The sequence below is a fragment of the Biomphalaria glabrata genome, chromosome 10, assembly GCF_947242115.1.
Source record: "Biomphalaria glabrata chromosome 10, xgBioGlab47.1, whole genome shotgun sequence".
Classification (NCBI taxonomy): Eukaryota; Metazoa; Mollusca; class Gastropoda; family Planorbidae; genus Biomphalaria; species Biomphalaria glabrata.
In genome coordinates, this window is record NC_074720.1 from 40,428,062 (window position 1) to 40,447,228 (window position 19,167).

The 19,167-nt window shown below is 33.0% G+C and overlaps 1 protein-coding gene across 2 annotated transcripts; it reads left to right on the top strand.

Annotated features, from left to right (window-relative positions):
* LOC106071068 (uncharacterized) lies at nucleotides 1-17,810 on the top strand. Of its 2 annotated transcripts, none has more exons than XM_056045048.1 (16): nucleotides 1-125; nucleotides 3,919-3,999; nucleotides 4,721-4,816; nucleotides 5,968-6,019; nucleotides 7,298-7,441; nucleotides 7,805-7,847; nucleotides 8,244-8,354; nucleotides 9,483-9,513; nucleotides 9,628-9,706; nucleotides 10,248-10,296; nucleotides 10,986-11,035; nucleotides 11,245-11,662; nucleotides 12,565-12,708; nucleotides 13,587-13,986; nucleotides 15,609-15,746; nucleotides 16,708-17,810. In XM_056045048.1, exons 1-16 carry the CDS (start codon nucleotides 39-41, stop codon nucleotides 16,894-16,896), a joined length of 2,112 nt encoding a protein of 703 aa, XP_055901023.1. In that variant the 5' UTR covers nucleotides 1-38; the 3' UTR covers nucleotides 16,897-17,810. The 2 variants fall into 2 exon arrangements, with proteins under 2 accessions (XP_055901023.1, XP_055901024.1); XM_056045049.1 differs by having other exon boundaries at nucleotides 25-125; nucleotides 3,922-3,999.
* Nucleotides 17,811-19,167: the final 1,357 nt, after the last annotated feature.

Genomic DNA, 19,167 nt, shown 5'->3' on the forward strand with positions numbered 1-19,167 from the left:
CTACTATCTAGTCTAGATGTCTTTGTTATCTTTCAGCAATGAGTGCAATGGACCAAGAGTGTAAGAAGAGAAAGAAGAGGAAAACACGAGCTGAGAGAAATCAAATAGCCAGACGTGTTCATCAGGTTTGTTTGGTTCTTCTTATTTTATCTTATATAATACAGACCTTACTTCAAAAAATTACCATAAACAGGAAAGAGCAAGGTGTTCAAGATAAAGGCATCCAACAATACACCCATTACAGTCCAAGGTGAGGCGCTGAAAGAGGTGGAAAGCTTCACCTATCTCAACATTATCATAGACAACCATGGAGGAATAGATGCAGATGTCAGAACCCGCATTGGTAAAGCTCGAGCAGCCTTCCATCAGCTGAAGAACACCTTGGTATCTAGGAAAATAAGCACCACCACAAAGATTAGGCTCTTTAACACTATTGTTAAGTTGATACTACTTTATGGAGCAGAGACCTGGAGAACCACCATCACCACCATGAAAAAAATCTAGGTATTCATCAATACATGCCTGAGGAAGATTCTTATGATCCCCTGGCCAGACAAGATCTTGAATGAGGAATTGTGGCAAAGAACATTGAAGTAGATATCCTTCAGAGACGCTGGAGATGGATAGGTCACACCCTTCGCAAGCATGCATCCAATATAACAAGGCAAGCCTTAACCTGGAATCCTCAAGGAAAGAGGAAGAAGGGACGGCCCAGGAATACATTGCGCCATGATCTGGAAGCACATGGGCAAGACGTGGGGACAGTTGGAGAGACTCGCCAGAACCGAGATGCCTGGAAGAAGCTGGTTGGTGGCCTATGGCCCAGAAGGGACCACATGCAGAGATGAGATGAGATGACTTCAAGAAAGAAGATGATTACGTCCTATGCATCATGCATATTAAGCAATGACCTAAATTCTGCCAAGTCACTGGTTTTCCTGGCTAGCTCAGGCAACCCATTCCATGCTCTAATAGCATTAGGGAAGAAGGAGCATTTGTACAAATTTGTCCTAGCATATGGAACGAGGAATGTGCCTTAATCTTTGTGTCTTTCTGAGTATTTTATTAGATTTTGTTATTTGTATTTGAAGATTATGGTTCAGTGTTTTATGTATAATTGCTACTTACTCTTGAGTCTTCTATCCTGAAGGCTTTCTAAGTTTAGTGATTTTTTACAAAAGGTGTTACTCTAGTCAAATGTAAATATTTGTTTGTTATGAATCTTACTGCTCTATTTTGTGTCTGTTCCAGTTTCTTAATGTTTTCTTGAGTTGGGGGGTCCCAAACAGAGGATGCATATTCCATTATTGGCCTAACCAATGTTTGCAATACATGTTTTATCATTGCATACTTTAACATTCAGAATCAAATTACAACTCTGCATTACAGGTGCCAATATTAAACCTTCATTTTGTGTTGTTTCATTATTTTTTTAATGAGAAAACTTTAGTCCATTAAAAGCTAGTTTAGCCCCTGAGAATATTATATAAAGTAATATTAAGTAAAAAAAAAGTAAAGTTCCCCTTTCAGACCTTGTGGTAAAAGTCATCTGTTTCTGTGACCTACGGTTAACAAGGGTGTCATGAGGCCAGTACAATGACCAACCGCATTTACTTTTCCCCAACTAATGTCAGGTACCTATTAGAGGTGGACTCAGAGGCACCCGAAGATCCCAAAATTAAAAATCCCAGTCTTCACCAGGATTCGAACCAGGGACCCCCAGTTTGGAAGCCAAGTGCTTTACCGCTCAGCCACTGTGCCTCCCGAGAATATTATATATCAGTTAAAATAATTTACTTTATATAGAGTCATTCACAAACAAGACCAAAGTGAAAAAAGTAAAATATTTATACCATAGAGCAGTGATGCCCAAATTACGGCCCGCGGGCCAGATCCGGCCCGCGACGTGGTTCTGACCGGCCCGCCAAAACATCAGCACAAAATGTAGAAAATATAAAGAAAAAGGTTGAAAAATTTATTTTCTCTATGTTAGGACTCTCACGTTTCCTTTGATGTATTTCATACTAATCTATTCTCTTATTAGTTATTCATGTTCATTTTTTTTTCTATAAGAACACAAGTTTGTTTTTTTCAGCGACAAGAATTGACAGTTATTTAAGAGGCTTGGACGATACAGCGGCTGTCTTGAGCTAGCTGTGTCCTTGACATCTCATGTGCATCTTTTCTGCATCTTTTTGGTTCGGGTATACTTCTGATATCAACATGATAGGTGCCATTCCATGTAACATTTGTACGTAAATGAAATGAGAGTGTCGAAGAATTGGATGTTCCAAAACAAGTGGACAGTTCTTTATTACATCTAAATGACCAAGCCAACATGTTTGATTTGTACAGAAAGTGTGGCTGTTTTAAAGAACATAACATAAAAAGGCATTCTAAAACAAACCATTACAAAAATATGGAGGCATTGTCGGCTTGAGCGGCTAAGAAAAGAGTCGCTAAGTGACGTCTAGAGTTGAGCGAGTGACGAAAATATTTACCAAGAAGTCAATAAAATGAGTCGCGGCTGTAATGGAGGCTACAGAGTTGCTCACATTTTAAGAAGGGAAATGAAGCATAAAAAAGTGCTTGCTAGAAGGAATGGAATAAAATCGGCCTGAAAACAAATGCATTTAAAGCTGTCAACATTTCTGGCATGACAATTGCAAAACGAGTGGACTATTGGATGAAAAACTCCATTCAAAACTAAATGACAGAGCAACAGATTTCGAAATAATTACTATTGCCGCTGAGGAGTGACACCAACTGGAACTGATTGACTTAGAAAGCCAGACTTCCCAGCTTGAGAAATTTCGAGCAATACAGACAATAGATTTCTTCGCCGTGTTGTCTACATAAACCTTGCACATTTCCGAAAACAATTGCTGTGTAGGATCACAATGTTTACACGCACTTAATTTAGTAGAAAAACTGTTTCAGTTACAAGACACCTGAAATCCTTGTTACGTAATTGACTTATGGCTGGATCCACGGGATTGTTATAAAACTTTTTAAAATGGTTTAGTCTCTATTTCATTTTTCTGTATCTTTTCATTGATGTGGCCCGCGACATGAGTGTCGGAAATTAAAATGGCCCGCATGCTGTATAAGGTTGGGCATCACTGCCATAGAGAAAGGTAATTCAGTTAATGTGATTGGCTTCAGTTGGTTCTTAATGCTTTGCTTGAGGATTTGAATTCTGTACTTTGATCCAAAGAAATTTGGTAAACCCTTACGCCCCTAACATTTTAGAGACAAATCAACAAAGATTGTCTGTGAAGATATTAGGGAAGAATTTGAAATGCTTATATTTTTAGAAATAATTTATAATATCTAAAACAAATATAACTGTTTAATAGAGAAATATTGATTAATTTATTTGAAACACCTGATTGCAATGATGGGATTATGTAATCTTTGTAGTATTTCCCCTTCAGAACAATGTCTGATCATTCAAACACCAGCGTAATGAGTTGGGGGGCTTGAGATATTAATTTAAAGTATGAACACAAACAAATATTTTTAAAATAAATACAAAGCATTCATTTAACTGTCTTTCTCCATTCCTCTCTTGTCTTTTGCATTGGATAGTACCTCTTTCAATGGAGGCCCGTCCATTCTTTTATGTTGCCTTCTCATTGCTTTCTCTTTTTGCCTATTCTTCTTTTTCCTGGTACTGTTCCCTGAAGAAAGGTCTTTGTGAGCCCCAAAGACCTTGTAATATGGCCATAGAGTTTTAGTTTTAGCAAATATATATATTCTAAAACCAAAGTGTACTACAATGACTTTGATCTGAAAAGTTTTGACTGTAATTTACAGTCGTCCTATTTGATTTTTTATAGTAAATTTGTTTACTAATTTGAAATAAATATTACCTACATTACTAATGCCTTCTTTGGTTGCATTTTTTTTCTTCAGGAGGGTGATAAACAGAAAAAGTTTCAAGTCAAAAGTAAAAAGCCTGCTGACCACACTCAGTCTCAGAACCAAATAACTTATGTAAGATAACATGTAGTAGTGTAAAATATTTATGTTTATTTATATTGTCCATAAGGTGGCCACATTTTTTTTACAAAGCTTACATCAACTCTGTCTGTCTGGTAAAAAGTGTGTACACATTATTTCTCCCACAACCATTCTCCGATCGAGTTGAAACTTCACAGTTATTCATTGGCATAGACAAGACATAAATCAATAAAATAAAAAGTAACCAATACTGGTAATTCATTATTTTATTTGATATCAACAAGGGAAACTAGTCCTTCAGTATTCACATATATGACTAAATTTGTTAGGTTTAGTCCCCTTAAATAATTAAAGCTTTTCTCCCTCATGCATTCTCTGATAAGTTGATACTTGAAACAATTATTTGTTGTATCTAACAAAAAGTGAATCTATACAAAAAAAAAACCAACAACAATTAGTCAATTAATTATTGGTAATTAATTATTTTGTTTCATATTGAATAAGGGAAATAACTTCCATCACATTCATTTAAACCTATCTTTTGGACTGCTGGGGCACCACATAAGATCTGTCAACCTTCATTCTCCATTCTTCTCTGTCATTTTTCTTTGATAGAATTTCATTCTGATGTTCTTTCTGAAAATATTTTGAAACCTGCCTTTTTACCTGCTGGGTTAACCTTGTTTTACCAGATACTTGACATTTTTTTTTTATTTGTGTCTTAACAATAATAGTTTTTTTTTTTGCTTTTTAGTCATTAAGGTCAAGTAAAGGTTTGTCTCTGCCTTGCTTAATACCAAAAGACTTTGTAAGATCTACAACGGGAAACATTACACAAGGGCGTTTAACAGTAAGTTTATATAATTGTCAAAGTATCTAATTCAGTGGTACCTTAGCATTGACTTGTAGCACCAAACTGCTGGTAGACAGCTAAACCGCTGTTGGCGTAATGTATTTTAACTAATAAAACTTGAAATAGCTTGAGTAACTTCGTTGTGAATAATACTAAATACATTACAATATAGACAAAATCAAGTTGAAACGAGATCAAATAAATGTACTAATAACTAGACTTTATTTTATTTTTAACAAAATCTAACTCACTACACAAACACTTCTTTTCAGTCTCACTTTCTAGAGTCGTCTGTCCTAACTAAGACCATTGATGACAATGCCACCTATCTTACATCATTCACAATCAATTGCTGACCTCTTCCCACTGTCACCATAGAATTTCACAAACCCACAATTTGGTATTGTAAAAATGGTTGTGACTTACCTTTTCTGTTGCTTTGAGGTTGAGGTCCTTTGTCTGACATGTTTGTAACACTTTTTGTTACTACGACTTCACATTGTCATTGAATATGTTTGGACTCCTAGTGCCTATCAGACTGTTAGGGAAAGACTTTCCTACAAACTATTGCTCTTAATCTTCTTTGCCATGTTTGAGGGCTATATTATTAAAATAAAGCAAACAAAAATCACTAAAAAAGAAGGATGTTACAGATAAAGCTAAAAAAACAATCAGAACTTTGTCTCAAGTGCGAATGATGCTAGTTGATCCGAAATGTTTGGTATCGAAGGCGTTTGCAAGCCAGGTTCCATTGTTGTATATTATTATTTTGGCATTAAACAGTTCAAAGGAATGAACTTTGTGTCATTTTCTTGTCTATACTAATTAGTCTATACTAATTAACTAAGGCGTTCTTACTCCAATGAGCTGTGTTAAAATATTTCAACTAGAGATTGATATTAATATATTTATTTCAGTTTATTGACTGTTTCTTGCCAATGTAGTTATATGTCACAATGGAAATGAGGGTTTAATATGTATTAGTATTTTCAGAAAAAAAAAATGTATGACCCAAAGTCCAAAGTATTCTGGAGATATTTGTTTTAGCTTAAATGAAATGCAAATATTTTATTATACTGAAAACTTTTGATCCTTTGTGGTTCTAATATTCAAATATATTTACTTTTTTTTTCTTCCCATCTCTTCAGAGACCACTAGCATTGTTTGATAATGCTAAAACTTCTGTTTGGGCCACTAGAGGTAAGACAGCAACTCAATACCTAGCTCTAATGTTTGGTAGTCTACTAGTATGAAATACCTTTGATAGTATGGACCTTTTTAATCCGACATGCTCTGTAATCCGACTCAGCAATGATGAATGCTTCAGTTGCACATCCATTCTTTGACATGGCAAGTCTCATCTGGTCTCATGTGCTTCTCGCTGTGTTAAGAGGTCATGCATTCTTGATTGTCTTTCTGTGATTACTATTAGATTAATGGCATCTGGCAACCTACTATTACTGACATTATGAAAAATAGGGAGAAAATAGAACATTTTGTGAAATCCATTGAAGACCACACCAAGAGTAAACGACTTGAATCAAGCTAATACCCTTCAGTTTGAGGAAGTTTTTTGGATCAATACATTTTTCTTTATTCGCCAATTTTAAAAATTTTATGCCATTGATAGTCTAAGTGAATATCATATAACAGTACATCATAACATATATGGATTTGGCATAATTCTTTGAAGTACAGCTAAATTTTAGTAATTTGACATTTGTTATAATCCAACATTATCTTGGTCCTGTAACCATGAGACTATCAAGGGTCAACTGTAATTCATACTTGTTTGCAAATAGATTTTGATTGGACATTCACAAGCATCATTCTCAAAGTTCCTTTTAAGGAGTAGTAATTAATACTAGAGGTGAGGCCAGCTCAAAATATATTTTTTTAAGGCTAATAAAAAAACAAGGATCTCATGTTATCAGCACATTGGCAAACTGTCTTTCCTCTACCAATTTGATGTCAAAGAGACGGCTGCCTGGTTGTGCGGTATGCTCACTGGACTGTCATTCGGACTTCTTGATGGTCCTGGGTTAATACCCTGCCCACTGCCATCTCAGTCATCCTGCAGGAGGTTTGAACTAGGAAGTAAATTATCTTCAACTCTGAAGGAACATCTGGAACATAAAACATTTTACAAACAAATAGCACAATGGAAACAGCTGGTCTCCCTAATGTCATAAAATGTCAATCTCCTTTGAGATTTAGCCTTCCTATTATGATTTTGGCAGCCAAAATGAACCCAGCTTTTTAATGTTCCCCCATACATTTAGTGTATTTTTTAATTAATAATTTTTTTTAAAGTTTCATTTTTGCTTTTGGGCCATCTAAAAAACAATTTGAAATATTATGAACATCTGAAAACAGCTTAATATTCTAGATTGATCATTTTTCATTATTCATCTTGAAATATTTATTTTGCTTATTACTTGTTAAATTTAAACAATTTCTTTTTTTATTTTTGCACAGCCACACTTCCAGAAACAGAAGAAATGAAGAAAAATGTAGAGAAAGACTTACAACGCATTCTCAACATGTCAGGCCTTGAGTATAAGTCTACTGCCAGCCTGAATAATGTTGATAAATGTGATTTTAGCAAACAAAAGAGTGGAGGTAACAAAATTAATGTGCTGATAATTGTATACAAAATATTTACTTTTTGAATAACTGTTTTGTTTAACTTTAGTATTTTTTTTTTTTACTAAGCTTATATCTACTCACATTATTTCTCCCACTTCCCAGTCTGGGGTCAAGTTAAAACTTTGTACAATTATTCATTGTCAAGGAGAACACATGAATCAATAAAAGAAATTAACCAATTAGTTAATTAGGGGTAATTAATTAATTGTGCTTCATATAGAAAAGGAGATAAAGCTTGCAGTATTGATAGATGAGGTAGTAATTGTGATGTTATTTTCTTTATATAAGCTTTGTTGTTGTTTTTTTTTTATTTTTATTTTGCTTGTTTCTTGTTAGAAAACCAGAGTGATAGAATGGAAGTTGATCCTCCTCTAACAAGGTAAACATACACATTTTAATAAAAATAAACATGCATTGTATTCCAGTCCAATACGGTTAATGTTTAAAATTATTTTTCAATGTATTTCTATGGGGAGTATGGTGATGAATGGTAAAGCAGTTAATTTTACGTGGGTCTTGATTTTGAATTCAGGTAAAGACTGGGATTTGATTCTGGATTTTTAGGACACCCTTAGTCCACTCAACTCTAATGGGTATCTTACACTAGGTAAATAAAGACTGTTGGTCATTGAGCTGGTCAGATGACATCCTCATTAACCAGATGAGCTTTACATCATATATTTCCAAAGAGGGCAAGTTCTGAAATGGGTACCTTTACTTTTTACTTATTCTATATATATTATACTGTACTGGTTTTTCTGTTCTATTTTAATAGTTCACAGCCAGCCTCCAAAAATGTACCAGCAGTAGAAAAAAATACTTCAAAATCTTCAGCACATTCTTCTCCCGCAGAAACCAACATCATTCCTACAATGTCTTTAGCCAGGTATTTACATTTCATGACAAAGCAGGTTTGCTTTTATAAAGTTGAAGATATAACAAAATATTATCAAAGTATACTCACATAGGTCCATATTGAGTACATCTGGATAATTTATACTTAACATTGAATTTACTTTTTGTTAGGTGAGGTCTGTGGGTTCACAGCAGGATGGCTTGAGGCAGAATTTCTTAAATTTTTATCTTTAGCATGCCTCCTCCCCTCCCCTCTCATGAAGAAAAATTTGCATTCCCCTCTTAGCCAGCTGGTGTCTAGAGAAGCAATGTAAACTCCCACAGTGGGCTTCAGGAGGGTTTTAAGGATGTAATGTAAAAGAAAACTTACAGACAAAAGTATAACATGATTTTCCAGTTTTTTGTTTACATTTATACTTTTACAATATGTTTGTAATCCAAATTTAGGTAAGGATTGTTCATTACAGCTAGTCATTTAGTCTTTTTTTTTAATCATTTCTTAGACAGTCTTTTCTATATTAGAAAAAATTCTTTTGGGAGAGGAAGAAGGTTCTCTTTCCATCCAGCTAATTGGTCTGGTAGAGTGCTGTAAGTTTCCCCAGCAGTTCTAGGGCAGTTTTTTTCCTGCGTTTTAAGCTTCAAAAATACACCCCCATGGTGACTACAACAGATAATTTTATAATATTTTTTACTCTTTAGTTAGAAGAGCACATGTCAAAAAAGGCTGTATTTAAAAAGCTGTGCGATGGCCAATAAAATTAAGTCAAAGATGACAGCATTTGCCAATAATATTTTGTAAATACATTCTTCATCTGCTTCCATGTCATTCTAGTATCCTCAGCTTCACTGATGACTGACCTTCCATGTTTGCCTAGGCCTATCCACTTTCCTTGTGGATTTCAATTAAGTGCCTGCCTTGCAACCTTAGTACCTGGTTTTCACAAGATGTGTCTTATCCAGCTTCACTTTTGCTTTTTGATATCCTGAGCGATGGGGTTCTGCTTGGTTCTTTCCTATAAGTTGACAGTAGATATCTTTTCTGGGGGAGCTTTAAAAACATCCAAAGCATGTAAAAAAAACAACATGTCATTATCATATTAAAAGCAATTTATTTGAAACTTAGCATTTTAATACACTTTTATTGTGTCTTTGTTTTCAGTCCAGTGAAACAAGAAGAAATACTTGACCCTGTATGTATGCTTTTAGTTTGTTCTATTTTATTTATGTTTAAAAAGGTAAAATAAAGTTTATTTTTTAAACTTAAAATCTTATTAAGTATTTTGTTCCTCGGCTTTCTCTAACAGGAGCCCCCTATTGAAGACATTGCTGACACCATCATAAAGGAACTGAAGCTGAAGTTTGATAAACTGTTTCCTAATAGAGGTATTTACTAAATTCCAACTACTATCACTAGTTCTATCAATAATGAAACTCAATATCATTATGTGTTGCTTACAAAGCTTGTATCAACTCACGCTGTGTCACCCAGATATCCCTTTCTCCCCACCCCCATTGGTCCAGATAATCATAGAGTTTTGAGAAAGCTAATTCTCCAAGTAGATATCAAGAAAAGATACAACACACACTAGTAACATTTCAATTATTATAAATTCACAAAAGTACTGAACATGAAGCTTGAAACTTATTCACTGAATGACCCTCTGAAAAGTAAAGTAGCAATTATACATAAAACATTAAACCAAAATCTACAAAAACAAAACCTAATCAAATACTCAGAAAGATACCAAATAAATAACAATGATAATATGTATTTGATGTATTAATTTCTTCATTAAATGTGATTTACACTTCTTTTAAAATATGAACAAATTAGAATCAAAATAAAGAATTTCACCCCATGCAAAACAATTTGAATAAGAAAAAAGAAATCTAAAAAAAACAACAACTGAATCATTTCTTTCAGATGTTGAATATGAAAATTGCTGTGACCTTGAGAAACTGATTAAGCAAAGGTTTATTTTAAACTAATTACAGCTTGTTTTGTTTTTTATGTTTAATTATAATTTGTTTTATTAAACATTTTTTTATTTCTGATTATTCTACGCTCCCCTCCCCCAAATAAGATATAATTATTTATCATTGTTTTGTTTTAACAAATTAATTTAGTTATTCCTTTTATGTGAAGAACAGTACAAAATAAATATTAAAATAATATTAATATTAAAATAAAAGCTAAGGAAGGGGCTCAGGCCTTCATCAGCTACAAACAAACAAAGAAGACACACAAAATTAAATTTTAGTTCCAACTTATTTTTCTTTGTTGTTGACTCAGAAATCATTGGATACAATCATTATTGTTTGCCTTGTTGTTTTTAAGCATGTTTTGTGATTTGGTTTATATTTGTTTATACCATAATAAAAAAAAGGATATCTTGGTAATAGTAGGGTAAAGGCAATTTTTATTTACAATGATTGTTTTATTTAAATCATATCCTAAATTTGAACTATCATTATCTTAAAGTTTATAAAATTACATTTGGTTTATTAAAATTAAACTTTCTTTTAATCTTAATTTTTCTTATGTGATATGCTTTTGACTTGTGAAAGGAAACAGTTGTAAAATGGCTGGCAATATAAATGATCACATTTTATGACACATCAATTCATTGTGCTTATTTTGGAAAACTTTCTTGTCTTTCAGTTGTCAAGAAAATGAGTTGCCTATAGTTAAGCCCAAAGATTTAGTACAAGGTGAGCGGTAAATATTCAGGAAGTGTTTTTTTTTTTTTTTGCTTAGTTAGAAAACCAAAAACCAAATTATCCAGAAATTTGTTTTGCTTGTACCCTATGTTTAAAATAATATCCCTCTTTTGTAGTTTTTGTATTACTGATTTCATGTTGTGTTTATTTGATATCAGTATGATTTTGTATTAAATAAATATTTTGAACATTTATTTCAGGAGATAAAAAAATCACAGCAGCTAGTAAATCTAGGATGGCAACGTATTCTAGTTCTGTTCAGTCTTACTGCCCACCCCTCGTAGCAGCAATGGATTTGAAACAGTTTTCTAACATTTACTCAGCATCTTCCACACCACAGATGTCTACCCCTCAATCCTCAGCATTGATCACGTCTGTTGTGCATGGAACCCGAAGTTCTGCCACCAACATACCCTCAGAACAGCCTGCGTCAGACATGCTGATCACTAACATGGAGGAGGAGGAGGATGACGAAGAGGAAAAAATTATCACTATCAAATTGGATGACGAGGAAGAGAGCGGTCCTCCTGTAGAGTCTGCCTCTTACGATGAATTTATTGACTCGGCCCGTGAGATGAAGTTAAAACTGGAACAAAACCAATTGAATCAGCTGCACAGGTGATAATTTTTTTGTTAATTTCAAAATTTATATAAAGCTTTTACTTTACCTTTACCTTACTTTATCTTTACCTTACTTTAACTTTATTTTTACTTTATCTTTACCTTAATATACCATTATCCACCATCATTCGTTGTATTTGGAGATGAGCTGCTTTTTTAAGTTTAGTTTTTTGCTTATTGTTTTATTCTTTTGGTTTTCTGCCAAGCCTGATTACTTGATGTTGCAGGCTTTGTAACTAGCATTCATATTAGTTGCCAATGTAATTTAATATTTGATGATCACTCTTTAAAGTAATTATTAATACTTTGAAATGCTGTGAATAAGAGAAAATAATACAAGCTTACACTTATGTTTATTATGCTACTTGTGTGTTTGTTCATACTCTTGCATTTAAAAAAAGGTTGAATTTATAGGGAGCTGACCATTATTATATCTTATTGACCTGTGTCTTTGCAGGCATAGGTTTATCATTAAATGTCTACAATTCAATTTGAACAAAGTTTGAATAGTTCAAGTTGAATTGTGTATCATCTTTTGATGTATTCAAAACAATTTATCCTATGAAATTAACATATTTTAATGTGTTGAGAAAATGTAATAAATGTTACAAAAAAATATTATTTTTGCATTTTTAAAAATTTAAATAAAAGTAATATATTACCGGTACTTGGAGCCCAGGATAAATCAGAATGGAGAGATGTGCTAAAGCAGGCCAGGGCCATCCATGGGCTGTAGTGCCACTGGAATGGATGGATTACTTGTAGATAATTAATTACCAATATTGTGTCCAGGCTGAGTGTTATTGTTGTCTCAGCAGTAATTTTACTTTTTTTAAAATGCTAAAATGGCTAAGTCTAGTAGTTTTCTGATAATGACCTTGTTATTGATTTCCTCTCAGCTTGTATTACCATTCTGCTTCTGCACTTGATGGCCAGGATGTGAGAAAGCATTGCTGTGGGGCTCGAGGTGACTGGCAGTCAGGTCTCTATGTTCCTCAATGGAAGAGTGGTGGTCAAATTATACACTTTTCTCAACCTAAAGGGTCAGTACTTATTTCTTTTTACTAGCTACAGTAGTAAATTCATTTTCCGTTTTAGGGGCTTTCTAAAAATAAGATTATTTTACCCAGTTTTTTCTTCCTATGTTTTGTGAATAAATAAGCATTTCTCAATGACTCCCTGGAACTGCCTGAAACTTTCCAAATAGGAATTTAATGACATAAATAAATGGGTTACGATGTTTTCTTTTTTTTTTAAGTAAGGCAGAAACATGGTTATGAAAACAAACATTTTTTTAAAACAAACATTAAATAACACTGCTAGATGTGTACATTTGCATGTTTGACTCTTGTGTTGGGATAAATTGTTAATGGAAATGTTTTGAGTGAGAACTAAATTGTTAAATGGAATTTGTTGTGTGTAGACTACATTGTTGAAAGGAATGTTGGCAGAAGGCAAATCAAAATGATGGTGTGCTTTTTGAGATATTGTTTTTTTATTTATTTGTTTTATAAGTTTTGGACCTTTCATTCTGATATAAATAATAAATCCTAGCCCAAATCTTATGCAGTATGGCAGGGGGGTGGTATCGGTAATGCTCATCAAGTTCTGAACCAGTTTGAAGTGCATAGTACTTGACCAGGCAATGTGGTGGGGGAGGGGGCGACTATGTAGAAGATAAAAAATAGATCATTCAAGGATACAACTATCAGATGGTTTTATTATCATTTTGTTCCCCTCCTATTTAAGATTATTTGTTTTGAACTTTCCTTTATAAATTACTCAAATAGCTTTATCCAATATAATTAGAGCCCTTTTTTTTTCCTTGTCAAAAGTTAAGTCATTTTGCAATTGCAAATAACATTATGATATTTAGATTGTTTTTGTGTTGTTCCTGAAATGTGTTTTACTTTGTGTGTAGGTTTCCTTATCAAGACAGCAGTATGCCATGCTCAATACGACACTCTGGAAAGAGCATGTCAGCAGATTCTGTATTTTATGCTCATAAAGTTCACCCTGGGAGTGCTCATCGTTTCCAGCTTCAGGCTGGCTATAGTGACAGTCACACTCCAGACACAGACATCTTTGGTAGGGTTGAAGACAGCTCCTGTAACTGCAAAGATTTGCCTTTCTTTGTTGACAAGTCTGTGAGGCATTCTCATGAGAGGTCTGCTGATCAAAGACATGGTGGCATGTCAAGGGAAGGTCAGTTCCTTGCTAAGTCCAGGTTTAACTTTCAGGAGGCTCTGGATTCAGCATGTCGTATGTCTGATGTTAGACAAAGAAACTCTGACTGTGTTGGACAACACATGTGCCAGGAGGTAATGCTCAATAGTTTCAGTAAGAAACTTACTTTATAACAAAATACTTGTATTTAAACTCATTTATCTCTGATGTTGGAAAGGTTCTTCCTGTCTAGATGTTTTAAAGTTCATTTGTTTTCTTTCTCCCTAAAAGAATGGTTTAATCTAGAAATAGTCCTTTGTTAAGCATATGAAATATTACTTGAAACCTCTCTTTAGTCAAATCAAAGTGCTTAAAGTGAAAAAATTAATTTAAAAAAAAAAAGCTGTTTTTTATTTTTTCATGGTGTAATTTATTGATTTGTAATGTAAACATATAGATAAATATCATTTTCTAAAATATCATCTTTTATTCAATAAGGATATAAAACACTTCTAGCACTATATCTATATTACTTTGAATAAATACAATTCAAAGAGTTAATCTAGCATAGTATTAAACAAGCAATTTTAATGGAATTACAATGCATACAAGATATTGTAGCAAAAATATGTTTTTTTTATACAAAGCTTATATCAACACACTCTGTCTGTTAAAAAGTTTACACTTGTTATTTCTCCAACACCTAATCTCAAATCAATTTTGCACAATTATTTCTTTTACCTGACAACACAAGAATCAATTTAAAAAAAAAAACAATAATTAGTTAATAAATATTAATAATTAATTACTTTGTTTGGTATCTCAAACAAGGGAAAGAAATTGTACTTTAAAGATGTGGCATAGGTCGCCACTTTATAGTAAGTTTGAAACAAACAATAGATAACAACACAATCTTCTATTTTCATAGACACATCTCTAGCAGAGTGGTTAGAATGTCAGTTTGAACATGAGTTTGAATTCTGGTTGTGGTTCCCTTTTTTTTCTTTTCTTTTTTATAAATGCTTTTAAAAAAACGATTAAAGTTAAATTCACCCAGATATCCCTTTCTTTCTCCCCCCCCCCCCCCCCCCTTTCAATTTATTTCGTAACTGGTCTAGAAAAGTAATAGAATCATAGCGTATTGAGAAAGCTAAAAGTAAGAAATAGCACTAAATAAAAACAATTGGTAAAAAAAAATAATTTTAAAATAATTTCTAATTGCACAGATTTATTGTTGTTGGTATAGATCTATTACAAAGTTATTGACATGACTGAGCCAAATTAATTGATACAATTACACTTCGTATTAGCTTTTTTTTTTTTGAAAGTATTTATTGTTTTTCTTGTTTGTAATTTTCATTAAATTTCTTTATCAATTGTCTGTTTGTTGTAAATTATTTGGAAATGTGTTTTTGTTTTGGTATTTTTTATTGAAACAACCAAGTAATTTCCATTCTAATTTTTCTCAGAATTTATAGCTTAATCCTCTTGTGAAGTAAAATAGCACAACTTCCCTTGATTTGATTAGTTTTAACTGTAGTAATGTAACTGAACTTCCTTCATGCACGTGAACAACTCCTTTGCCATATTTTCCTGACTTTTATACCATTGATCATATATTGACCTTAAGTGGTTGCACACAGAATTAATGATCAAAACTGCTTTTAATTAGTTGATTGGAATAAACTGTTGTATAAAATAATCTTCCAGTTTTTTTTGTTGTCATCTTTCAAATCTAGAGAACAAATATTATTAACCTATGTTTTAATTATTTTAGCCTGGGAAGAGTACGAGATACATAAAATGCCAGTGTTTAAAATACAGACATAGGTACCTTGGAAACTGTAGTGGGCAGTTGTCTTACTCCATGTCTCAGCCTCTTGTTGAACTTCAAGGTCACCAGGCAGATTTACAGGTAGGATTAGTTTAGCATCTTATTCTTTTGATCTCACCTTAACTCTTTCTCTCCGTAATTATTTACCACATTCTGGTGGAATGAACGTTGGTATCGTCAGTTAGGAGAGAAAGAGTTAACCCTTTAGTAGTCGTTAATCTCCCTAATAGAAGGGATACAACTCTTCACCAGTCGTTAAAAATTCTATCCACAGGAAACAAAATATGAAAGCATAAAATTAATAGGGAAAAATAGGCCTAGGGATTAATGTCATGTTTCAAGCCACAAAAATGTCTACATTTAATTATCATATTAATTTTGCATTCCACTCTACAGTTTAACTAGATCTAACATTATTAATATTACATCCAGCATTGGTTTCTTCTTGACTTTTGCTACTATAGAACTCATATGGCTGTTAACTGCTTCCCCCTATCATTATTTCCTTGTTCTACAGTGGAAACATAACTATTATTATTCTCATAGAAATTATATTCAATATTACCCTAAACATTAGCAGAATGTGTTGCATTTTTTGCAGGCTAGTGTAAAAAAACAACTCACTTTTCAAAAAAACTATAATAATCCATTCCGACATGCTGCAGAGACCAAATGTTATAGATACACCTGAAAATGGCTTCACTATCACTCTCTAATCTCAGAGTTAATAAAGGATACATTAATTAATTAAAACTAGCAGTATGCTTGTAAAGGATACAATCTAAAATTGGCAATTGCCTGCAACTAGTTATCTGTGAAATGGTTAAACATATATTACACTATCAGTGTACTGTCTATTTGATAATGATTGTCTTGGTCTCTGTTGTATACACATGTGTTGGCCATGCAATCTTATTGTGTTAACCAGTATTATGTTTTTCCCTGAAAATACTTTTTATAGACCTCTATGAGAGTCTTCTCATTCTGGCCTATTTATTCATTTTGTACTATGGAAATAACTTAAGCTTATTACCAATGCCAGAGGCAAGCTAAAGATTTCTTGGATGACCTAGAACAAAGTATATTGCCATTAGAGGCGGAACACTCACCTCAGTCCTGCTCAACACACTTGTTTCCGATTGGATCACCCAACTCGAACAGATCATCTGCCTGGATGCCGTCTTGTATAATGAAGGATGTCAGACATAAAGCTGCCTCCAGTCTTGTATGAGCCAACGTTTCATTATTCCTTAATATTATTATTATTTTATTGAACAGGATTATACTAACTAGAATAATAATTAGATTTAGCTACTTATAGTATGAGAACACTAGACCATTGACAAAAAAGATAACAGCTATCCATCATCCATTTTAACCGAACCTAAAATTGTTTTACAAACATTATAGAGTTGTTTTATTAACCACTACATTTCATATACATGACAAGGATTTTTCATTCATTAATATCAAATAAATTTTGATCATCCATTCATGAAAATCTATCTTGATTGTCCATTCATAAATATAAATCTTGTTTTATGATTCATAAATATTTGTTTGTCCATTCACCAATATCAATTTTCATTGTCATTCATAAAAATCAATATTGATAGTATTTATAAAAAAAATAACAGAGATTTTAAAAATTCTAAATTATCTTATTTTAACACTGAAAAACAAAAGCTAAAATATACCTTCTTTTTTATTGTTTGCAACTTTTAGAACCTTTAATATATAGTACTCTGGTTGTAGAATTGAACATATTGTGTATCTAGTAATTATTATCACTATCCCATTTTTGCCTTCCTGAAAATTGTGTACAATTGTTGGCTGCAGTTATATTATACATATATTGATATGTATTGTACAGGATCTAGTTTGCACTCAATTTCAAATTTGGTGTAAAATAACATTCTCAGTTTTCTACTTAAAATGACGCAATATACTAATGTTGTTGTTTTTTTTAAACACATTGTTGAAGACTTTCAACCCCTACATTTCTAGTGTTATACATCTCATGTGTTTAAGCCTTCAGTAAACCTTTGTTTGAATCTGCCATGATTATTCAGTTAAGAATCAAGTTGATTACTGATCATGTTTATCAGTTACTTTGTAAGAACTAGTTTAATAACGGAAGAGTGCTATTTTAAAACTCAGTTGACTTGAGTAACATTGGAGATATGGATGCAAAAACTTTTTTTTTTTTTGAAGGTAATGATTATATATGTTCAGAGATTAAGGGAAGGATATTTTGTAAAATAGAATAAATGTTGAGCACCCATTAAGAGTTGAATGGTACATCTTTAGAACCCTCTCTGCAATTCATCTAATACATTTATATCACGCCCCCAATTCATTTAACAACTTTAAGTCACCTCTAGGGCTTTGACAAAACAATGTCACTTGGACTTAATGAAAAAAAAAAAGGAAGCATTCTGAAGTTGTAAGTACAGTGACACTTTGCTACTCAAGTGGATGCTTGGAAAGGTTTTTAAACTATAAGCGTTTTTGCATACAAAAAGTAGCCCCCATTATATGTTAGGGACCAAAATTAAGAGCAATGCAAATATGTCTTGTTAAACTTTTATCTTTGTTTTTTTGACCCAGTGTGGACTGAGTTGATAAATAGCACTTTTCAATGTCTTGTTTCTACTTGTGAAAAGACTTAAAAATCTTTGTAAGTATATCACAGTCTTTAGGGCAGATGACATAAAGGTCTTCTGTTTCTGTGGCCTACGATTAACGAGGATGTCATGTGGCTAGCACAACGACCAACCGCTTTTTCTTTTCCCCAACTTATGTCAGGTACCCATTAGAGCTGGGTGGACTCAGAGGTGTCTAAAGATCCCAAAATTAAAAAATCCCGGGATTCGAACCCAGGACCCCCGGTTTGGAAGCCAAGCGCTGCACCTCTAAGTATATCACAGCTTTTGTTATTATATTTAAAATTACTTTTGTACAGCCCATCCCTCATGCTATAGTGTGCTGTGGGGTCACTGGTATAGTGTGCTCTGGTCATATCTCTTTTGTGGACCTGTGGGGTCACTGGGAGTAGGTATCCATGTGCTCAACAACACAAATCAGCTCAGGTTAATATTCCAACTCCAGCCCCCTTGTTCGGCAGCCAAGCAGTTTGTGCCCTTCAGTCACACATTCCCTTTGTTTAATCCAGTATTTATTGTTGATCTTAGTTTGTTGACTTGACTCTTTGATCCACATTTTGTTGTTTGTGTGATATCTGTGATATTTTTTTCTCTTCATTTTTGTAATGCTGCCAGTGTTTTTAGTTTCAATTTGGCTTTTCAAGACTTTATAACACTATGGACACATAAAAAAAAACAAAATGTCAAGACTAAAACAATGTATGCAACACATTTTTATTGTCCAGATAACAAAACATAATTTTAGTTTTAAATTTTATTTTAAAATTCTTAATTTTAATTTAAGGAAGAAATAAAACCCACCAACAGTTTGAGAAAATGACTTTTTGTTATTTAGT

Excerpts from the sequence above, each read along its gene's own strand:
- LOC106071068 (XM_056045048.1), top strand. The coding sequence starts at position 39 with ATGAGTGCAATGGACCAAGAGTGTAAGAAGAGAAAGAAGAGGAAAACA. Across the intron at positions 11,663-12,564 it reads CAATTGAATCAGCTGCACAG|CTTGTATTACCATTCTGCTT; the intron begins GTGATAATTTTT and ends ATTTCCTCTCAG. Across the intron at positions 12,709-13,586 it reads CACTTTTCTCAACCTAAAGG|GTTTCCTTATCAAGACAGCA; the intron begins GTCAGTACTTAT and ends CTTTGTGTGTAG.